Below are 25,036 nucleotides of genomic sequence, written 5' to 3' on the forward strand. Positions count from 1 at the left end.
AATTCCAAATGAGGCTTGATTGCCCTTTCTGCTTAGTCTTTTATTACCGATGATTCAATGTTCACTGCAGGTCCCACCTCAGTTATGGGTCTAATGGCATGAACTCCCAAGTGATGCAATTCTTTCTCAGAACTTCATAGCATCTTGGGCACAACATTATTTTCATACTTCTCATTTTACTTTGCAAGTTGTAGTTTATATGTCGACCACTTTCACAAAGCGTGAACCATTTTGGGGCAGGAGACCAGATTTATTTATTTTCTTCCCCTCTCTCACTTGTTATTTTATTTTATTATAATCATATAGTATTCTATTATTCTCTTTATTTACACAGCCAATGAATTTATATTGAATAAAATTATTCCAAGGAAATAGATGTGCTGGGTATTAAAATGTCTTTGTAAGCCTCAATTGTTAAAATGGTGTGGGATCTTTGCCTAAAGAGACCCAAGAACGTATGGTACATGATGAAGACAGCGATCAGAAGGGGAGAAATAAAAGTTTCCATAAATTTTGGTGGAGCAATCAGATAGCCTACTACGAAAAACAAAACCAAAAACCCTTATACGTACATTAGCAAAAACTACAAATGGATGAAAAATTTAAATGTGAAAAAGAAGAAACCATCAAACTTTAGAAGAAATTCAGAAGCCATACAAAATTGACAAATACTAATTGAAGCCATACAAATTGACAAGTAAAAAATCCTCTTATCTAGCAAAAACAAAACAAAGAGGGAAAAAAAAATCCTGGAATTCTTGGATTTGACTGAATGGCTCAGTCAATTAAGCATCTGTCTTCAGCTCAGGTCATGATTCCAGGGTCTGGGATCAAGTCCCACATTGGGATCCTCCCTCAGCGAGGAGCCTGCTTCTCCCTCTCCCTGTTGCTCCCCCTGCTTATCCTCTCTCTCTCTCTCTCTCTGACAAATAAATAAAATCTTTGGGAAAAAAATCCTGCAAGGAAAATCAAAAGACAATTGAAAGAAAACTATGAGAAGAGAAATATTAGCAATTCATATCACAAAGAGCTGATTTCCCTAATATAAATTCATAAGACCAATAGCACAATAAAGAAATGGGGGGAAATATATGAACGGAGAATTCCAAAAAAAAAAAAAAGGAGGTACAAATTCCACTTAAACATCTGAAAGGATGTCCCATCTCTATTATAATTAAGGTAACGCAAATTAAAATTTCACAGAAACAATACTTTTCATTCTATCAGGCTGTTAAAAATCCAAATGTTTGAGGATAATTCTATTGGCAAGATCTCAAATAACAGGTGTTCTCCTACACTATTGATGGTGGATATTATAGCAGTGCCTTCCCCATGGAGATATATTTCTGAATATTTACCCAAATCACAAATGGGTAATTTCTAATTTATACAAAAATCTTACTTCTGGGAACTTATCTTGTGGATATAATGATACAATTGTACAAAAATTATGTCTATACAAACTTGTTAGTTGGTGCATTGTTATAGTGACAAAAAACTAGAATTAGGTGAAATATCCATTAATAAAAGTATGTATTTAGCAAGGTGTGGTACATCCATATACTAGAATACTATGCAAATGTGCAAGAAAATGAGAGGGCTGTTCTATATGTGCTGGTATGGAAAGGTTTCCTTTCTATGAAATGATATGCTGAAATCCTCAAGACATATTGTTTAAATAAGAAAGTAAAATGTATACTGAGGGTTGCCAGGGGGAGGGGGGTACAGAAAGGGTAGTGGGGTTATGGACATTGGGGAGGGTATGTGAAGTGTGTAAGCCTGATGACTCACAGACCTGTACCCCTGGGGCAAATAATACATTATATGTTAATTTTTTAAAAAAGAAAGCAAAATGTATACCATGATAAGGAGTATAGAACCTTTGTATAAAAAGGGGAAAAACAAGAATATACACTTCTGTTTTTGTTACACAAAAAACAAAGACACAAGTAACTAATAAGTTTCCCCTGTGGAAATGAAGGACAACAATAAAGTAGAAACATTTTGCTGAATACCTCTTCATATTGTTTTTATTTGATGTCCTATGAATGGATTAACTATTCAAAACTTTTATATATATATCATATACATCAGTCGTGTTGAAATATGTCTGATGTCCTATGAATGGATTAACTATTCAAAACTTTTATATATATATCATATACATCAGTCGTGTTGAAATATGTCTGATTTTAATAGTATCACCCAAAGAATCTTTAGGGGAACCAAAACAAAACTCAAAACTATTTCTTACAGGGGCGCCTGGGTGGCTCAGTGGGTTAAGCCGCTGCCTTTGGCTCAGGTCATGATCTCAGGGTCCTGGGATCGAGCCCCGCATCGGGCTCTCTGCTCAGCAGGGAGCCTGCTTCCTCCTCTCTCTCTGCCTGCCTCTCTGCCTGCTTATGATCTCTGTGTGTCAAATAAATAAATAAATAAAATCTTTAAAAAAAAAAAACTGTTTCTTACAAATTACTCCGCTTCCTTCTTTCTTTCTTTCTTTTTTTTTTCCCTGTTCCCATTAGGGCCTTTAAGCCTGATGTATTTCTTCCTTTGACGTGGAGAAGAAGATAAATAGCTGTTCTGATGAGTGGCCTGAGGTTTGGGGGTATTCCATCCACAATATGGAAACCACTGTTTCCTCATTAACTGTGGACATGGATATCTGTTTCTGAGACACCAGCTCTCTTAATGCACTGAGTATTTTACTCTATAGATCACTGTTCTCAAGCTGCCGGCAACACCCAAGTAGATCAACAGCTGTCATATTTCAGCCCAAGAGTGGCTGAAAGGAAAAGCGATGTCTCCCACCTTGAGATGAATAGCCCTAGGGTTCCAGGTGTTTGCTCTTATATGTCAGAGCTAATTTTCCCCAGTTATAGAGTGGTTTATGTATCGTTTGATTTAGTGATGCTTCCATGCAGAATATAAGAGTTCCCAAGTGCAACTCTGTAGATGAAATAAAATAAAGTCCATCTGTAATTTGTGTAGACATAGGATACCCCATCAATTGCCCCGATCTGTTGGGTCCATTTCTAGGTCTAGAGAAGAGAGGTGGGTGAGGTTCTCAGTCTGGTGGAACAAACGTGGGGACAGGAGTCGGAGGAAGGAGGAGGCTTCTACTTGCTTTTCATTCCAATCTGATTTTTCTCTGAACTCCCTTCTTCTAAAGGCCTTTGCACTTGCTGTCTCCTCTGCTCAGAAGTGGCCGCCCTGTATCTCTGAATGTTATCTTCTCTGCGTCATTTAGATCTAAGCTCCAATTTGCCTCTGGAAATATATTTTTTTTGTTTCCCCATGCCCCCTATTAAATTAGTCACCTCCTCTTGTTTACCTTCTTGGTGGCACGAATCCCTGTCTGAAATGGCATTGCTCTTTTGTTACTCATGTATCATTTATCATTCCTATTCTCTCTACCACCTGATAGCTTACAGACTACAGAAGGGCAGGGTCCTGGTCTGGCTTGCCCTCCCATGTTTTCTCGGTGCCTAGAACAGTGGCTGACCCATTATAAGATCTTGATAAATATTTGTTACATGAATAAATGGACATTAGGGTCCATGTCTGATGAGGTTTTGTACATAAAACCTCACATATGAAAAACATTTAACAAATACTCCTTCAATGAATGCATAAATTCAAGTGAACTCTCCATTAGACATTTGCCTTTCAAAAACACTCAATCTGGCAAAGAAAAGATTCCGGATCAACACTTATTTGTTTGATACACTTGTATCATACTTAAAATAATTACTGAGATTTCTGAAATTCTGAATAAAAAAAAAGACAGCCTTTTCTTCTACTTTCAGTATTTGTTAAGAAGGCCCAATATGCATTTAAAAAAGGCTTATTTAACTTAAAGGGTTATGTGACTATCAGCAGACTTATTTATTATACATGTCATTTCTTTCTTGAGAATCAATGGTACTTGTCCTAAACTGAATAAATTTTTCCTCTGATGACTGATTTAAAAATCAATTGCACAAAATTCTTTGTCATGAGCAATGCAATATTTCTTTAGGTATTTTATTCCAATTTTGAATGCCATTTTTATAAGCATAAAAATAGATTTTTAAGTTGTATAAACAACTACAGTTTATTGATGTGTTGATTTAGTCAATCCTAAGCACAAGGTTATATTTACAGTATTTACAGACATAATTAGTTGTATTTAAAAATACAGATACTATCTTTGCTTTTTTTCCCTGTCTTTGCTTTTTAATGAGACTTAAATCCATTTTTAGAAAGACCATCTCCTTCTTGAACATATGTCCTTTTTTTATGTGGTGAAATTACAGATAATAAGCCACGTTTTAGAAAGGGGAATGAACATTTATTGCATGTCTGGGCATGTTCTAGACATGGTGCTGGGTATTGTTCATATGTTAGGGCCCACCAATTAGTCTCTGGAGTTTTCTGCCACCACTTAGCCTTTAAGGAACAACCCTTGTGAGCAGTTCTGTGTGATGCAGTTTACACTGTGAGATGGTCCCTTGGGTCACTTGGGGCTATGGGAATCAGAAACTCTGAGGATGGGTTCAGCAATCTTTTTCAGTTTTAACACTTTCCTGTGGGTTCTGAAGCATGCTAAAGTTTGAGGCTCACTGATATACACTATCCCCAAGTTCCCTTTTACATCTAAAATTTAGTGATCTAGAAGACTTAAGGGGACAAAAAGTTCACCAAAAATTAGAGGGCTGCCTGGCTGGCTCAGTCGGTAGAGCATGCAACTCTTGACCTCAGGGTCATGAGTTCAAGCTCCATGTTGGGCATGGAGCCTACTTAAAATTAAAAAAAAAAATTGACAAGAATTAGAGAATCTGGAGAAATTCTTAACAGAAGAGGTGGGGTCTGATCTACTCCTATATTGTCATACTCATCGTAAGGGATGGATAAGACTAAGAAGTAAAGGAGTATGAGATTGGCCAACATTATAGGCTAAGGGACAGATGGGAGTGGTAATGAACAGATGGGAATTTCATCATTTACTTGTGATCAGGGAGATCAAGCAAGTGAAGCAGGAAATGAGGGTAATGTGAGGCAGCACTGGTCAATAAAGTTGGATGAGTACAGTAGGGCAGTGTATGGTAGATCTTACATATTAAATATTAGGTTTATACTTAGGGTTGATTATTTTTTGTGTGTCTTTGTTATCCTTGGAGTTAACAGAGTTGCTATATGCAGTTAACTTTCTTATTGAAGATAAACTAAGACACCCAATATTTTTTTGGAAACTTAAAAAAAAATGAGTATGATAGGAACAAAACTCAAGAACAATAAAAATCTAGAACTTTTTACCAAAGTACAACAATAACATGCCTTGATCTGAGAGAATGTTTCAGAATGTTCTCAGCCTTTATTACCAAGTTGTTGTTCCTTTCAGAGCCCTAGGTCAGGCCCCCTTTTCTCTAGATCTCTTTCAGAATTGAGTCCTGACCCCTCCAAAGTCTTAAAACCCATTTTAGTGTTGCCTTGTACTCTTGTTTTTCCAAGAATATCTTAATTAAAACTTCATTCAGTTAATGAAACAAGTTATTCTTAATTTTCTTCAAATCCTTAATGAGTCTACAGATTAAGGCATTAGGGATTACTCCTCTCAATTAATGACATTCCAGTTGAGCTGGCATTAGCTTAATCTTTTAAGTTTTTTTCACAATGTTAATACTCTCCATTAAACATCTTTAAATTACTAAACTCCATTCTGATACAATTGAAGCAGGAGAAATCATCGTTATGACTATATTTCAGAATTCCTTAGTAGTGAAGTATTCTCCAAACTCCAGCTCTTGGGCCCAACAATAGCTGCTCTGACCTGGCTGAGCCATCTCATTTTTCCTTTTCTTCCATGTGGCTCCAAAGAAACATCAAGTTAATTTCCACCCGGTCCTGGGGGCATGACCTAGTGGTCCCTCCACCTATGCCTGCTTGGAATCCTGATATAGTAAGTTGAATAAATAGTTGTTGAATTGGAGTGAGTCTCATCTCCCTAACCAATTCATGTTACTCACACTTACAAAAAAATTGGCTCATATTTCTTACAGAGAGCATACAATGAATAACTAGCTCTGTAATTACTCTCCTTCTTCACATTCCTGAAACACTGATTTATCCATCTTCTAAAATGCATTTCAGGATGCATTGTCCAGTAATCAGTATTAGGACTAATTGAAATACATAGAGAAATACATAAAGAAAAAAATTAAGTTAGATCTTTTCCTCACATCTTTTCAAATACAAACGCTGATAGATAAAAATGCTAAGTTAAAAAATCTTAGTCTAGAAGGAAACACTAGTGAATTTGCTATAATATTGGGGGGAAAAGAGACCTTCTGAGTCCTACCAAAGGCAGCTTAACACACCTGATTATAAAAACTTCTTAAACGCCTTTAAATAAGAATATCAAAAATAAACACTATTCATTATAGATGAAAATTGGGGGGAAATTATAGATGAAACTTGGGGGAAAATGTTCAATATGATAAAAGGCATATTCCCTTAAGTAATAAAAATCTCTTACAAATTGGTAATAAAACAAGATTTTTAAAAAACTGAAAAATGGATAAAGTACATTAACAAGCAAGACACAGAAAAGAGAACACAATAGCTTATAAACATACAGAAAAATGTTCTGCCTCACTACTAGTCAAAGAAATGAAAACAAATTAAAACAAAAAGGGGCCATGTGGGGGAGGCATCATGGACGGTTACAAATAGACCAAGATTTATTTTAACAACCAGGGTTGATTTTGGTTCAGAAGCAGACATTCTCGTATGTTGCTGGTGAATACTAAAAAACCCTCCCACAGAGAATTTTTGAGATGCATTTTACCTCTAGATATTCTATCTAAGGAAGCAAATCCTGTGGCCAAAAATTTAGCTAAAGAGACATTCATGTCACCATTGTACATGCTACTGAAAAAAAATGAGAACTTTCAACAGTTGGGAATTGGTTAATACATCATCATATAATTAAACAATAAAATACTATGTAGTCATTACAAATGATGTTGAGGCAAAAGATTTAAAGAACTAGAATACTGGGGTACCTGAGTGGTTCAGTTGATTAAGCGTCAGACTCTTGATTTCAGCTCTGGTCATGATCTCGGGGTCCTGAGAGCAAGCTCCTCATCAGGCACTGCACTGAACATGGAGACTGCCTATGATCTCTCCCTCTGCCCTTCTACCCACCCCGCTCATGCTCTTTCTCTCTAAAACAAACAAATAAATAATAAATACATAAATAAATAAAATTTATAAAAATTAAAAAAAAAAACTAGAATACTGTTCACTGGAAACTGTAGTGAAAAGAGCAGATGCCTGGATTTAAAATGTTTATTCCTGAGTAAAGGTTTGTGCAATTTGAACTTTCTTATTTTTATCCACCAGTATTACCAACATTCTTTTTTTTTTAATATTGAGCATGTATAACAAACCCCTGAGAGTGGTGTTTGGAAGTGGAATTTTAGTTTAGAGAATGTTGCAGTACAGATTTCAGCCAGCAAAAGACACTTGGAATATCCACTGTTCTCCCTTTCCAAGGAATCTAAAAGACCAACCTTTAAGAGGAGCTGTCTTGGCGGTGAGGAAAACTGTTTTCACTATATAATAAAACTTCTCTAAAAATCTCAAGCAATTAATAATTCCTGGGATTCCCAAGTTATACAAGTGGCTAAGGATTTGTCTCTAAAGCCATAAAGTGCTCTAGATCACATAAATGTGTTAGATGAAATCTCTCTCCAAGTTTATACATTTTTCACAGCATCTTCAGGAAAGCTTAATGAATGGGAGAGTGAGTATTGCAAATAGCTCAGGATAATGGGTGTGTACCTCATGTATGTCTCTGTGGTATGCTGATGCCCTCAGGGTATATGAACCTCAATGCTAAATGGCCTCAACTGTAGTGTTTCTGGTTTCCTTAGTAAAATTTTATGTTATTTGTGTTTCTTCCCTGGCAGACAGCTAATTCCTGCTTTAGTCTATATGCTAATACGGATTAGCTCCTCAGCCAAATTCTTTTTGGAGACTTTTAATATATGGTGAGGTTGGAAACCACACAACTAAGTCAATAAGAATCATGTGTAAAATGAGAATAAATGGGCACTAAGGGAAAATTTGAGAGACTTTCTTAAAAAGGAAGCATATGTATATAGGGTGCCTGGGTGGCTCAGTCAGCGAAATGACTGACTCTTGAGTTCAGTTCAGGTCATGACCTCAGGGTCGTGAGATCAAGCCTTGCATCAGGCTCTGCCTTGGGCATGGAGCCTGTTTAAGATTCTCTCTCTCCCTCTTCCTCTGCCCTGACACAACCCTCATGGGTGTGGGCGCTCTTTCTAGCTCTTAAAAAAATATGAAGTGTATATGCTTAATGCAGCAATTTTGTTAACACTTATTTGATACGTGTATTCTATATCCTGTGAGATACAATTGCTGTATAATTAAATTCCACAAAGACGATGAATGATGAATATGCCCCTGCAGTTCTTAGCCTCAATATCTTTCAAGAATCATTGTTTTTAAAGATTTTTTACTTATTTGACAAAGAGAGAAACAGAAACACAAGCAGGGAGAATGGGGAGGGAGAAGTAGGCTCCCTGATGAGCAGGGAGCCTGATGCGGGGCTCGATCCCAGGACCCCGAGTTCATGACCTGAGCTGAAGGCAGATGCTTAATGACTCTGACTGAGTCACCCAGGTGACCCAAGAATAATTTTATTTTAAAATTCATCTATAGTTTTAGATCTTTGATGAAAAAAAGTATAACCAGATAGTACACCAATTATTGCTGTACTACAAAGAATGACTCAGGAACACCTAGATATGGAATGGAAGTCATTTTTTCCTTTCTGTAAATCAAACTATTCTGGCAAAATTCATCTACAATGTTGGAAGTCAGTAACCTTTGGGAGTCAGTTACTGGTAGGAGAAAGGGGGGACTTCCGGGTAAGTGGCAGTGCTCTTTTTCTTGATCTGTGTTTGGTTATTTAAATGCTTTCATTTGGGGCGCCTATGTGGTTCATTGGGCTAGGACCTCTGTCTTAGGCTCAGGTCATGATCCCAGGGTCCTGGATCGAGCCCTGCATTGGACTCCCTGCTCGGCACAGAGCCTATTTCCCTTCCTCTCTCTGCCTGCCTCTCTGTCTACTTGAAATCTCTCTCTGTCAAATAAATAAATAAAATCTTTAAAAATAATAATAATAATAAAATAAATGCTTTCATTTTCAGAAAATTCACTTGGCTGAACACTTACAGTGTGGGTGGTTCTAAGAGTGTGTATTGCACATCAATATAAAGTTTATTACGCAAAAATTAGGTCCTTCTAAATATAAAAAACTGCACTTTGAAATGTTGTCTTTGGGCTAAAAGGAGTTAACAATCCTTAATGGTTTCCTAGCAACAGGTGCTTTTCTTTAGTGAAAATGGAGACTGCACTTTATCACCTGTTTATTCTCACAAAGTCACCTCTCATGGTGAGACACAACAAAATGGGGTCTTTGATGGGCCTCCAAGTCAACTACAATCTTACATGGAGTTGATGTTTCACTGATCGTTCCTGTCCATCCTTATCACGTTTTGATTTTGAGGTGACAATTTGTCCCTCTCCTGCTCTCCTTATTACACAGGGCTGTTGGTAGGATCAAAGAAGACATTGGGTGAAAGTACGTCAAGTGCCAGACTAATAATAGGCATCGTTGCCACCACCATCACCACTACCCTCATCGTCAAGTTTGCTTTTTTCTAACCTAGAATAGAGAATACGAACTTCTGCATGGTGCTCGTCTTGCCCTATGGTGATTGTCCTTATTTCTTGTACCACGAACACTAGACTGTCCCTCGAAGAGGTCAGCTAGAACACCTGAGTCAGTGTATGTGTCAGGCTTGCCCCTTTATCATCCATAATGAAGACAGACATTGCAAATTAATGCCAGCAATTCTCTTCTGCCTGAGCATGGGGCTTATCTCAGAATTCTTCTTAGCACTGCAACCTAATTACACTTGACCCTTGAACAACAAGGGGGTTAGAGGAACCAACCCCACTGCACAGTTGAAAGTCTGCATAAATCTTTCAACTTCCCCCAAACTTAACTACAAATAGTCTACTGTTGACTAGAAGTCCCACTGATAACATAAATAGTTGATTAACACATATTGGGTATGTTATATGTATTATACGCTGTATTCTTACAATAAAGGAAGCTGGTGAAAAGAATGTCTTTATTAAGAAACCCATAAGGAAGAGAAAATACATTTATAGTATTGTACTGTATTTATTTTTTTAAAAGTCCACATATGGACCCACACACTTGAAAACTTGTGTTTTTCAAGGGTCAACTGTATTTAGATTTGTTTTGTGGGGAAAGAGTATTTCCCATCCTTAACATAGGCATCAAGGCTATCCCTTGGAGGTTAAAATTATAGATTTGTAACATAAAGTGATAAAATGGGTTGTAAGGAATTACTTAGTTCAGTCTTGTCAAGAGTGGCCCCCAGTCCAGCACAATAAGATTACCTGGGAACTTTTTGGAAATGTTTTCCACTCACCCACCTCTGCCAACCAACTGAACCAGACACTCCAAGGTTGGGACTCTGTAACCAGAATTTTAATAAGCACTCTAGTGATTTTGGTGTGCGATAAAGTTTGTGAACCACCACTCTAGCTCAATCCTGTTGGTTTTTGCCGATAAAGAACCTTACATGTACAGATGTTAAGCCATTTTCCCAAGGTTATCCATGGAATTAGTTGCCAAATTGAAACAAATTCAACTTCCTAATTCCTTGTTGCTACACTGGACAGTAAGTAAAGAACTGCAATAAAACTTCTCTCTAATTTTCTACCTTAAATTTCTAAGCAAAAATTTTTGTCATTTCTCAACATCTTTTGGGGGTCACCCCTCCACCATTCTTAGTCTATGCAGTTCAGGTATAAGGTTTTTAAATATTTATTAATTTATTTGACAGACAGAGATCACAAGGAGGCAGAGAGGCAGGCAGAGAGAGAGGAGGAAGCAAGCTCCCTGATGAGCAGAGAGCCCGATGCGGGGCTTGATCCCAGGACCCTGGGATCATGACCTGAGCCGAAGGCAGAGGCTTTAACCCACTGAGCCACCCAGGTGCCCCCAGGTGTAATGTTTTGAGTGGACTCATAATCTGGTCTGGCTCCCATCCCCTCACTCCTGCCAAGAGTGCAGACAAAAGAGTGCAGACAAGAGCAGACACTTGTGTCTAGAACTGTCAAAGTCTTCATTGTCATTCATTGGAGAAAGCCTTTCTGAAAAGGGAGTAGGTATAGAGAAAGTATAACTGAGAGATGCACAGAGAAAAGAAGACTGAGCTCTGATGGCATTATTTCAACTTCACCTCCAGGACCAGTCAAACCTAGAAAATAGACTAGCTCTGAACCTTTCTGTTATGTAAATGTCCCTCCCTTCCATTTTTGTTTTGTTTGAGCCAGATTTGATTTGCTTTTTCATCCTATAAAACCAAAGAGCTCTGATTGATTTTTTGGAAATGTGTATCATTTTAATACTTATGGCTTAATCACCGAAGAATAGGGATTACAGGGCAAGGTTTTCCACACAGGTTCATTCAATGGGGAGCCCTTTAAGACTGCTGAATTCTGATTAACTATGCAGCACAAGGTCCCTTTGGACCCCAACAGGACTAGAAATTCATAGTAGTCCATATTCCTGCAAATACATAATATATTCATAACAGAGTCCCTGGATAGCCATGTCACACTTCATTTCATAATAACGAAAGGCAGAGATCTCTATGTTGGTGAACTGAGAAATATTAACCTGGAACTAAACAATTAACAAAGGTCAATCCTTTGTCAAGACTGATCTTCCACAGCTATGTGAAGGCCCTGAATATATTCTGCTGCTGGAAGTCTTGTCCAATGGAAAAGTAAGATGGAATACTTCTGTTACCATCTTCCTGTTCCCTCTTCTCCACTTTCCTCTACCCACCACCAGATATGGCTTCCTGGACGTATTTCCTGATAGAGTTGTTTGCATTTTTCCATCTCCTCCTCAAACCACAGCTCTTTAGATGCCACTCCCACTATCACACTGAAATGGTTTCCCTCCTTGAAGCCCCACTCCCTCAGCCTCTGTCAGGAGATGAGCTTGTGATTCTTCTCACAACTCCCCATCTCAACCTCCCGTCTCTCCTTTGTGGGCTCCTCTTCATCTAACATGTTCATTTGCATTGCTCATCACCTGGGTTCTTTTCTCCGTTATTGTTCATCACTCTGTAGTTTTTCTCTGAATGATTTTTTTTCCTTTCCTACAATTTCAAATATCACCAATCCTCTATACCCCATGTAGAAGTCTCCCCTCAGTTCAGACATAATACAAACAATTCAAATATTTCATGGAATCTTAAATGCAACTGTGGAACACTCAAATAATGGGCACTATCTCCCTGCACCTGCCATTGCTGTCTGCATGGTCTCACTGGTCAACCCAACCACCCCTCACCCTGGCTGCACACCTAAGCTCTTACCTTGACTCCACCACTTCCCATTCCCAAGCATCCAACCACCAAGCACTGCCTTATTTCACTTCTTAGGTAGTTATCAAATCCCTTCTATCACCCATATTTAGAGTCTTATTATTTCTAATTTGAATTATTGCACTTGCCTTTTAATTATTCTCCTGCCTTTGAATCTTCCCTGCTCATACCCACCAAAGTGATCCCATGTGAATATAAATTTTTGTTTTCCCTTCTGCTTCAATATATTCAGTGACCCCCAGTGTCCTCAGAGCACACAAGCTCCTTGCCTGGTCATTGTGCACTCCAGGAATACAAAGTTAATTCTGTTTCTCTCTCTTATTGAGTATGCCTTGCTTCTATGTCTTTGCCTATACTATCACCTCTGCCTGAAGTCCACCCTCCACCACTGTCTTCTCTTGGCTATTCTGTACACGTTTGCTAAGAATTAGCTGATGTACGCCTCACTCAGGATGTCCTTCCTCCCTCCCTCCCTCCCTCTTCTCCTTCCTTCCTTTCTCTCTCTCTCTCTCTTTCTTTCTTTCCTTCTTTCTTTAGATTTATTTACTTATTTTGAGAGACAGAGAGAGAGAGAGAGAGAGCAATCCTGAGAAGGGGTAGGAACAGAGGGAGAGGGAGAGACAGAATCTCAAGAAGACTCTGTGCTGAGCATGGAGCCTTATGTGGGGCTTGATCTCACCACCCCAAGATCATGACCTGAGCTGAAACCAAGAGTAAGATGTTTAACCAACTGAGCCACCCAGGCACCCCCAGGATGCCATTTCTAACACCTCCTGCCTGGGTTGGAATTTTATTAACCTGGAGCATATCCTCCTTTCTTCACATGCTCATTGTTTTCATCATTTGTTTATGGGCGTGCCTCTGTTTAAAATCATGACCTCTTTTTTTTTAAGGTTTTATTTATTTATTTTTTTGACACACACACACAGGGAGAGAGAGAGAGAGTGCAAGCAGGGGGAGCGGCAGGCAGAGGGAGAAGCAGTCTCCCTACCAAGCAGGGAGCCTGATGCAGGGATCAATCCCAGGATCCTGGGATCATACTTGAGCCGAAGGCAAACACTTAACCAACTGAGCACCCCAGGCCCCCTTGAATCATGACCTCTTGAAAGCAGGGACAGCATCTGTTTACTTTAGTGACTGACTCAAAGTAAAGACCTAGTAACTGTTTCTTAAGTGGATGAATCAGGGCACTGGCTAGATCTATAATGCAGAAGAATCCAGAAAAAACTACTTATCAAAAATATGCCAGAGATACACCTATTTAATTGGAACTGTTTTAAATAGGCCATCCTGTTTGCCATCGGGATCACCGGAGTGTCATTAGCCCTAATTATCTTCCTGAGTTTAATTGATACTTAACAAGGTAGAGCATTAAAGGAGATATTATATTCCTCTAATATTTCCATAATAACATATTGCACTATTGCAAATTCAGAATTACAGCTTTGCGGCTGAGAAGGTAAAAAGCAGTTTGTCTGGAGGAAGAGTGTTCTTCAAACATACCTGGAGAGTTTAGGAAACACGAATTAAGAAACTTCTTGGCAAAGTACAAATATCCTTTTCCTTCAATCTGTTTCCATCTAATATTCTTGAATACATGACAACTGTCAGGATCACTAAAAGATACTGTAATTATTATTGCTAAAGAGTCCTGCAGAATGAAAGAGGCGATTTTGATCCCATTAATCACCCAGCCGCAAAAACGTGGGCAGTAGACCGGCTGGTGATAATTAAAAGGATCACACCACCTGAATAGAAAGAAGCAGCACCTCCAGTACCACAGCCTGGGCAGGTGACAACAACCTGGACCTAAGTCATTAACTAAGCTGAGCAAGGAGAGGGAGCCCCCTCTTTAGGGCCAGGGTGTGAGTTGGTAAGATCTCATTTCAAGGATCCACACAGACAGAACTGGGACAATGGAGAGCAACCTCATTTAAATCTATATGTTAGACCCACAGGAGCCCAAGGATGCGGACTGGTTCTTTATTCTTTCAACAACACTCCATCATTCAGTGAGCGCAGACTATGACCCTTGGTCCCAGGCATCATTCACGTACTGGTCCATCTCTACCTAGCACAGCTAGGACACCACATTTTACAGATGATGAAACTAAAACCTAGAGAGATCAATGACTTGCCTGAGGTCTTTAAGTGGCAGAACCAGGATGGAAGCCCAGGTAGTTGGAGGGGCTGCCCGCCTACATCGAGTGTGGTTGTAGCAGCAGCAGCAGCACCTGGGAATGTCCTCGAAATGTGAACCCGTGAGTTCTGCTCCAGATCTATGGACTCAGAAACTCTGGGAACGAGGTCCAGTGAGGTGAGTTGTGCCATTCCCTCCAGGCGAATCTGATGCACTTGAGGGCGAACTCACGTTATACTCTAACACCATCTGTTGCAGTAATGTTTCTCCAACTTAAACGTGCATGTAGAGCTCCTGGAGAACTGCTTGGAATGCAGATTCTGACTCAGCAGGCTGGCCTGAAATTCTGCATGTCTAACCAGCTCCTAGTGATGCTGATCCTGCTGGTGTGTGGACTACACTTTGCATAAAAGAGCCACAGCCTGTAGGTTTCGGGAAGCCTGGTGGGCTCCATTCTCTGCTGTAAATCCTGTTTAGTGAGAGAGTACCCACGTTCTGTGTTGAATGGATACATCAGGAGTCAGTACATCCGCATGTCTGACTCACTGACTCTTTGATTCGATGTGAACCTACTATGAACTTGAGATGCATTTGCCCCATCTGCCTTGCCAAATTTCTAATCACACTACCCATTCATTCACCCTTGAGAACTCTCATGTTGCCCACTGACTGGACAGACTTTTTACCATTCTGGTCTTTGAGTTGAATAGGGCACTTCAGATGCTCCAAAGGCAAGCGAACATATCCTACGTTTTAGTAAAGCGGAGAAACAGTAGGACGTGGGAAGGGGGTAAAGGGAATGGACAAAGGTAGGAAGCAGTGTAACAAAAAGGGTTGCACTAAAAGGGACGCTCAGGAGAGAGATGATTTGCACTTGGCTGAGCCTCTGAGCATTGCTCCAAGTCCCCTCCCACTTTCAGGCTAAAAGTTGGAAAAGCAGTGGACCTCCTTTCACACTACACTGGCTCAAAGCTGCTGGGAGTTTGAGGAGGGAGGTGGAAAAAAGGAGATAACTCTATCAAAAACATTTGAACATTTTAAATGTTCAAAACCGTTCCCAGGTGCTGTCGCTGCTGGTACAACCAGGCTTTGATGTAGGTGAGAGCGGAGTCCAACTCCTCCTGCTTCGATCCCGGTTCTGCCACTTAAAGACCTCAGGCAAGGCATTGATCTCTCTAGATTTTAGGTTTGTCATCCGTAAAACGTGGTGTCAAAAGAGTACTACCTCATAGGTTTATGGTAGAAATTAAATAGTACGTGAAAAGTGCCTGGGGCATCGTCAGTGTAAATCAATTATTTGTAACAGTATAAATCAAATATTTATCATATTTATGATATAAATATCCTAAAACCATCTGTAACAATAAAACAGTCACACCATAAGCTTTGAATGAAGAGTGAATGAACAGAAAAAGTGTCTGATTGGCCAGGGGAAAATGACTTAAAACCAGAAATGAGGAAAGAGAAAAAAAAAAAAAAAAAGGGAAGAATGCTGCCAGGCTCTCCTCCAGGGAGTGAAAAGTTAAGCTGCTTTAAACCCTTAACAAATGCCTGGGTCCTTAAGGGAATCAAATATTTTGTAAATAGCCTGCAGGGCCCAAGGCTCTAGCTCTTCCCAAGTAAAACACTCCAGCCCCATAAGCCCTTTAAGGATGGGGGTTGGCTGAACATTGATCAATGCTGGGTGTTGATTACAATGGCGGGGCCACAGCAATTTACAAGAAATGATTCCAAAAATTGATTTTGGAGACATTACAAAACTCCAGCCCAGGACTTCCGCATGTGGTTCATTCTGCCAGAATTCCCCAGCAGAACTGAGAATAATGCTGAGCTGGGTTAAAATGGTGGCATAAATATTACTTTAAGTTTGATTAAAATTTAAACAAGTTGTAATGAACAGATACAACGGCTCTTTGAGACATGATGGACCGCATTTAAGAGATCAAACAGCTGAGCGAGAGGAAATGACTCCCAGGCAGTCTCAAAATTAGTATTTTAACCCAAGTTCTTTGAACTAATATTCATAGAATATTTATGTAACTGGGACAACTTAACATTCTAAACAATGACATTTCCTTAAAGCATTGCTGTAACAGGAGGAATGTATAATACATACACTATTAGAATTTCATGACTGGCTGATACAGGGTAACTTTTGATCTAAAAATCTGATGATCCCTTAAAGAGCAGACTTCTATGTGATTATTATTACAACGCATTAATTCAGCCTATGAAGCACATAACTGAAGTTCTATGCACATACCTTTTTTTTTAAATAATTGTTCTTAGGGGCAATATAATTACATTTTTTTATTAAAGTTTTTTTTTCTTTTTAAATCAGTTTTAAGTTCATAGCAAACTTGAAGGAAAGGCACAGAGATTTCCTACATATCCCCTGCTCCTGCACATATGTGGCTAGTCCCATTATCAGCCTGCCCCCCTTCCACAGAATGGAGAATTTGTTACAACTGATGAACCTACAATGACACATAAAAATCACTCAAAGCCCGTACTTTACATTACAGCTCATGCTTGGTGTTATATGTTCTATAAATTTGGACAAATGTATAATGACAAGTGTCCCTCATTATAGCATCACACAACCTTTTTGGGCCCAGCCTGTTCATCCCTCCTCACGCCCACCCACAACTCCTGGTTACCATGATCTTTTTACTGTCTCTATAGCTTTGCCTTCTTCAGAATATCAAACAGTTGAAATCATGTAGTATGCAGCCTTTCCAGATTGACAGCTTTCACCTCGTGACATGCATTTCAGATTCCTCCATGTCTTTTCATGGTTTGATAGCTCCATTCTTCCTGGCAATAAGTAATAGTCCATTGTCTTGAATCACAGTTTATTTATCCATTCATCTACTGAAGGATATCTTGGTTGCTTCCAAGTGTGGGCAATTATGAATAAATTTCCTATAAACATTCAGGTGCATATACATTTTCTACTCCTTTGGGTAAACACCAAGGAGTGAGATTACTGAATCAGATGGTAAGAGTAGGTTTAGTTTTTCCAAAACTGCACTCTCACCAGCAATGAATGAGAGTTTCTCTTGCCCCACAATCTTGCTAGGATTTGGTGCTACTGTTGTTCTGGATTTTAGCCATTCTAATTACATGTATAGTGGTATCTCAATGTTGTTTTAATGTGCATTTCTCTGACGAATATGATGGGGACCATCTTTTCATATGTTTATTTGCCAACTATGTGTCTTCCTTGGTGAGTGTTTATTCAGGTTTTGGGCTGATTTTTTTTAATTGGATGGTTTGTTTTCTTACTGTTGAGTTTTAGGATTTCTTTGTACATTTTGGATAACAGTCCTCAATCAGATGTATCTTTGCAAATTTTTCTCCCAGTCCGTGACTTTTCTTCTTATTCTCTTGACATGGTCTTTTGCAGAGCAGAAGTCTTTAATTTTAATGAAGTCTAGCTTACCCATTATTTCTGTCATGGATTGTGCCTTTGGTGGTGTGCGTAAAAAAAATCATTGCCATAACCAAGGTCACATAGGTGTTTTTTTTTTTCTTTATGTTATCTTATGAGATTTCTATACTTTTGAGTTTTATACTTAGGTCTATGATCCATTTTGAGGCAATTTTTGTGAAGAATATAAGATCTGTATCTTTAGTCTTTGGCACATGGATGTCCAGTTCTAGCACAATTTGTTGAAAAGACTCTTTCGGCTCCATTGCATTGCCTTTCCTCCTTTATCAAGGATCAACTGAATATATAGAATTGACTTCTGAGACAGAAATACAACTGGTGGACCCAGATAGGAAGCTGACACTGATTTGCCAGCCCAGTGCCCATCATCTCAATATTACTTGGTATTATTTCCACTTTGGTTATGACTGGAGATTGTATGTAACCAAGAAAAAAAGCAATGAAGCACCCAGATGCAAGCGAAAGGAAGCTCCCTGACATTACATTACAGGATATTCCAAATACCTTTTGCTTATTATGGTAGAGATTCTGATATACCGTCATGCCCCAGGCAGGACTGAAGACTTACTCTCCAGTTGCTGGGGATGTTGCCAGCAGAAAGATGGCAGATAACAGTGTCCTCTGGGACTTCAGGCCGAGCAGACTCATTTTGCCCAAATTCACAACCATTTCCCAGGGCAGCCAGTACCCAATGACTGAACAACATGGGAATACCAAATTCCTATCCCTGGTCCCAGTCAGGGAATAATCTGAAAGGTCATCTTAGCCTCACAACACCTGAGGCTTTCTTTGGAAATGACTGAACCATAGCTCAGCTTCTCCTGCTGGCAAACTTTCTTCCACAGCTTCCCTTCCACAGGAGTTGACCCCAAGAGCACTTCCTAATAAACCCCCAGCCTGCTAATCTCTGTCAGAATCTGCTTTTCAAGAACTCAACATGCAACAATTAGTAATTGAAAGTTGCATGAACAACCATCTTTAGAGAGAACTAAGAATGGAGGTAAAAGGGCGAAAACTCAGGGATTGGGAACTAGGTTGTGATACAAGGTGTGGGATTGGCCAAAAATGGTTCTAAATTCTCACTGCCTGAGCAATGAGCTCCCACCCCCTTCTCCCTGTGGGAGGTGTTGTATTATCTATGTGTGGGGACCATCATATCCCAGGGCCCCAAATTATCTAGGGTTTGAGCAGCAGGTAATCTGAGACAGCTCCTATAAATAGCTAAAACCCCAAACCAGATGGCCTAGCCCAAAAGTGGTTTGATTATTCCCCCTGACGAAGCTGCTGTCTCACATCTACCCTACAAAAGTCAGAACAGCAGAGAGAGCAAGTTCTCTTCACTGGAACATAAGACCTCACCCCCTTGCGATATCCTACATGTCGAGTGGATCCTTGAACCTCTTCAAGCCTCTCAGAGGGTACACAGAAGGAAGACCAGGGGCTTCTCTTCTCTCACTGACACTGGCCTTGCATCGCTTTCCCTTTCTCCACAAAAAGTCTGTGCCTTCACCCTGTCAGCAGTGTTGTAGAATTTATCTTGAATCTTCATGGCTGACAAACGGAGACCTGTATGGGATTGTCCTTGTTCAACAAGTGTAAGCATGAAGGCATGAGTTCTGCTTAGTACCAGTTATGACTTTTTATGTCAAAGGGGTTTAATGTCTGTGGATAGAAATATTCCCTGCAAAGAAGACAGATCACTGGGAGAGCCAGTGGTGGACGTGGGGGGAGAGGAGGACCTGAATATCTCCAAAGCCTGAGAGAGTATAGCCTAGTGTGAGAAATCACCAGAGGCTGGCCAGATCTGACTGCCCTCTGTGAAGTGAAAGAAGTACCTGTCTGCAGAGACCCCTAGGGATTCTTCACAGTTGCCAAGACAACAGCTAGAGAGTCCAGGGAGCCTACCTATATCCTTGATGGAGGAACTACACCCAAGCTCCATTTCCCCTGGGACCATTGGCTTCCTTCTCCTAGAAGGTGAAACTTCCTCAGGTTTCCCAGGTTTCACCGGCAGAATTCCCAGAAAAAGCTGTACTCCAACCCAGATAGGCTGACTCCAGACTAGCCTGATACTTTTCCACAGTCAAGGGAGGTTATATAAGGGGAGAGTAATAAAGAGGGTCAGGCCATTGCTTTGTGAGATGATGGGAGGAAGTACCTTCTCTCCACTCTGACCCTGACCTCATACATCTCCCCTTCTTCCAGGAGAAGTTATTCCTTAACCAGAGCTATAAGACATTGTACAAATCATCCCAGGCCCTGGAACAAGAGAAGTCCCAGATGGGAGCCATCTTGCCCACAAGAGGTCATCTAGTATTTCTCCCAAAAAGTATCTCACAAGCTTATGTATAACTTTACCTTTTAAAACACATTTCACTTGCATTAACTCAGTAAGACCCACATCAGCCGGGTGAAGTTGGCAAGGGACATATTATATAATCCACACATTTTCAGAAAGAAAAATTGGAACACAGTGTTGGATAAAGGACATTTTCCTTCCTGATTTATGAAAAAAAATCTTATAAATACACAGAGCTTGAATCACAGCTACTTACACATGTAATGAATTATCTTTTCAAAAGAGGATAAAATTAAATGAAGCTTGTACTACCACAGAAGATCCTGGAATTATGGTCAGCATAATTATCGGGTCTGAAATAAACCTTGCAGCTTACTGTACAGCTTTTGATAAAAGCTGTAAGGAGAAAGAGGTCAGATGTTCAGAGACTTGGATGAGAGGAGTTTGGAGAAAAGGAGCTAAAGTTCAGAAAAAGTGACTGATAGTAAAGGACAGACCAGTCTATGATTGGTATGGTTGAGGCAAGACACGACATTCTGTGTAATCTAGAAATGCAAAGCAACTTCAAAAATGTGCCCCCAATATACTGCCTAATGTGGTCCCCCACGATAATGGGGCATTTGTGGAAGAGTTCCTCCTTTTCTGAAAAGCCTGCTTTACTTTCCCTACCCTTGAAATAGGAAACCATTTTAATAAAATAAGATCCATTCAGTAAACACCTTTATCACAGGCCCACATGCTGCTAGTTATGTTGGAGGCCAAATAGGAATAAGCCCTAGCTCATTCTGTGAAACAGACTCATCAATAACTCATCACAGTAGAGTATGACGCGCAATGGAAATGGGTCTCCTACTTTTGCACTTTGAAGTACATAAGTAACAGCTGCTGATCTGAGAATTAGCAAATATTTTGCTTTCTACACATAACTGCCATCTATGGAGAGGTCACCCTATTGAGTCAATCTTCCTACAAAATTAAGAAGGGCATGAGTTTTATTCTTCTGGAACTGTGCCTATACCTTGTATTATAATAATGTTGTCACCAGGAAGCTATGCGGGATTGTCCGAGTTTGTTACTTTATATGGAATCACTGGTTTTTAAACACAGGAGGGACCTCAGAGACTGACTGCTCCTGACCTCCACATCACACAAATTCCCATCCCCCAAAGTCCTTACAGTCGGTCATAGGAACAAAAAAGTAGAGTTTTGTCCGCTTCCTTTGCCGGCACTAAAATGATTTCTTTTAGTATAAACACTTCGAGCACAATGCATTCTGGGAAGTGAGGACCCACAGGATGCATTTCCTCAGTGCAAAACTGCTTCTAGAAACCTGGGAAGGCCCCCATGCCACCCCCTATGTAGGACATGCTCATGGAGCAGATGTTTTCTAGTTTTAATTTTTGTGAACTCTCAGATGGATTAGGCTAAACATCTCTGAGCTTTATTCGTAATTGCTACAGTAGGTAATTTGTGCCCGTGGTAACAGTAATTTGGAGCTGTTAATGAAAATGAAGACTAATTTAAAAAAAACCTCTCAGGCTGAAGTGAAAATGTGGAGGATTCACAGGTGAACTGTATCTAAGTTTCCCCTCACGATTCCCAAGGACAAATATCATTTTGGTTGAAAGAAGAAAAAAGTACATTGTCCCACAAACTCGTACCGTCCATTTGTTGAACATACCTGCAGCCCTTCAATAGCCAGTTTGAGGATGGAGGGGGTCAGTTTGGAGGCTTGTTTGAAGGAAAAGTTACTCCAGTCTATAATTAAAATGAAGCCATTTATCTGAAGCTCCGGATCTTCGATAAGGACTTCCAGGGACAGCAAGATGGCGCGGAGGATATCTGTGAAGGAGTTCCTGTAGCCAAAACAGAAAGGAGAGGCTGGGTTTGAATATTAGCAGGTGGTACATGCGTAGAGGGATGGGTGCCTCACGCCACTGCTCTATGAACCTGACCTGCAGGCAACACAGCTGTCCCGTACCCAAAGTGACTGAAAAAACATTTGCCCAACTTTGCAGGAACTATACTTCAAGATTCACCAGATGGAAGTCTTCCTTTGATCCAACAGCCTCAGCACCCCACACTTTAAAAGGTATCCTTCCTTAGTGTCTCGTTTGGCTTCCATACTCTGCTTCTGGCACAAAACTGATTGCATTTCACTGAAAAGCATCCCTTACTTACCTGTTTCCCTCACGAAGCTCTGTTAACTTCGAGGGTAGGGACTGGGCCATAATCACGGCTGTGTCCTCAGCACCTAGCTCCTCAGTGAATCATTGCTGAACAAATGAGGTGAGACCTCAATTAGAAGCACTTATTTTGATTAAACCCTTTATTCCTTTTTTATGTTTAAAATGTTGCTCAATGTATAAAAACATCCATACAATGGATGCTTTTTTTTTTTTTTTTTTTTTAGCTTACATTCTTGGATAGAGAAAAATAAAGCAGGAAGAAGAGCTTATTTTCATTGAAGGTTTGCAGAGTGTGATTCAGGAGGGAAATCGCTTTGAGTACATCAGTTACTATGACAACAGGCAGACTTGAATAGAAAAGAGAGTGACAACTCTTCAGTGCTGTATGTGTTCCTTATGTCATATATTCCCATTCATCGGATGATCTTTGTGTTAAATAATTTTCAGACATGAAGAAATGATGGCATTTTTATTCTGCTAATTTTCCCAACAAATTAGCTGAGCTATAAATTTAAAATATTAAGAGGATCTCTAAATTCAGTGGCTTTTTTGGTAAGTAGAAAAATATAAGATTGGATGGCAAATAATGGCAAATTCATTACTTCCTTCGGGTTTACCGTTAAAAATCAGAAGGCATCTCTTCTGTGAAATACATGTGAAATGATCAGGTTCAGGGAGGCCTGGTTTGTTCAGTTGGTTAAGCAACTGCCTTCAGCTCAGATCATGATCCCAGGGTCCTGGGATCGAGCCCTGCATTAGGCTCCCTGCTCAGCGGAGAGCCTACTTCTCCCTCTCCCTCTCCCCATTAGACTGCCTGCTTGTGTTCTCTATCTCTCTGTCAAATAAATAAATTTAAAATCCTAAAAATTAAAAAAATAATAATAAAAGAAATAATCATTTTCTTGGGTATTTCAGCCTGGTTCAAATTCTAACCAACTCCAACGATACCAGATTAAAATCAGGAAGCTTGTGATCGAACAGTCAATCAGTAAGAATTTACTGAATGTCTATTATAAGCTCAGCATTGTGTTTTATATTTAAGGTTATAAAATAGTATGTTCTATTTCTATTTTCAGAGAGCCCTTGATTTAGTTGGGGTGGGCTAGGAAATTAGCAATATGAGTTGAAAGGGATGAATAAAAAATTTGAGCAGTCAGGTAGGAGTTTATGGAGGGATGAAAGAAAGCTTGGGATAAATCTTGATGGATGGATAGGATTTTGATGGATATTTGGGAGAAGGGGGAATAAGATATTTCAGGAAAGATGAAAGACAATAAGTGAAAAATAAAGATACACAGCTGATTCTGCTTCTGTACAGTTCTGTTTAGTAAATTTTTTTCTTTATATCAAGCCAAAAGCCCCACCCGCTGCTCAGATCTACCTGTTGGGTATAGTTCTGCCACAAAAGAAAAACCTCAGGTATTCCCTTGTCACATAGCTTCAACCATGTAAACATGGTGATCCTGATGCCTTAGATAATTTCTTGATTAAAAGAAATAGTAACTTTAACCATTTCTCATAGGAAATGGTTTTGAGTATTCTTCTCATCATTACTGTTTTAACTGTTTCAGATGTATTCTATTATAACTCTAAGAGTTATCAAATTCCTATTAATGTAGGATAGGTTTTCATTAGGACCTTGTTTCTGTTTTTGCATCCACATTAAACATGAAATAAAGACCAAAGTCTTTTTCCGACATATGGCTTTGTTTTGGGAAGAAACATTAGGTAGAGCCGGGAACAAAAGATAATGAAAATATGGAAATGCCTAGTATAAACTGGAATGGCCATTAGGGAATTAGAAATCTGACCATAGATAAGCTTACTTGGGAAGATCACACACATGGAGAAAATCAGTACTAAAAAGCTAAACCCTAGATAGATCTTATTTATAGTATTGAGTCAAAGGAAGAAGAATCAAAGAAATAAAAGATAGGAGGATTGAGATAGTATTGGGTTAAAAAAAAAGAGAGAAAGTGTTTCAAGAAATAGGCTATGATAGATTGAGAACGTTACTACTTGTTCTTTTGCCTTTGGACCTTTCCATGGTTAAGAACATGCTACAGCTAGTGTGCTGGACCAAAGAGAAGGTTGAGGAACACAAATCAGTGACTCCCCAGCCAAAGAGCAGATCATGAGAAGCAGAGCTACCCAGCTGAACTCAGATGCATGAGCAATAATAAATGATTACTTTTTTAAACCACTGAGATTGGGGATGATTTGTTACACAACAGTAGCTCTCTAATATCAGGGGGTAGTTAACCAAGTCAAGAGCCGTAGCACAGATTAGAGCTAACACCTCTTCTCATCACTTATCCACTTGTATCCACTCCCAAGAAAAGATATGGAACTTTGTCTGGAAATGTGGAAACCATGTTATGCATTTTCAACACCAGAACCTTACTGCAGGATAGGCATTGTTAGTGAATGAAGTATTATACTCAT

The 25,036-nt window shown here is 39.5% G+C and overlaps 1 protein-coding gene across 2 annotated transcripts in view; it reads right to left on the bottom strand.

The window, feature by feature from the left end:
* CLVS1 (clavesin 1) overlaps positions 1-25,036 on the bottom strand; it is a 178,848-nt gene that overhangs the window by 68,336 nt on the left and 85,476 nt on the right. For both annotated transcript variants that reach the window (XM_047728101.1, XM_047728102.1), the window contains exon 3: positions 22,084-22,258. In XM_047728101.1, the coding sequence (XP_047584057.1) occupies positions 22,084-22,258 (175 nt within the window). The remainder of the gene's footprint in view (positions 1-22,083; positions 22,259-25,036) is intronic.

Source organism: Lutra lutra, chromosome 4, assembly GCF_902655055.1.
Source record: "Lutra lutra chromosome 4, mLutLut1.2, whole genome shotgun sequence".
In the NCBI taxonomy this organism is placed as follows: domain Eukaryota; kingdom Metazoa; phylum Chordata; class Mammalia; order Carnivora; family Mustelidae; genus Lutra; species Lutra lutra.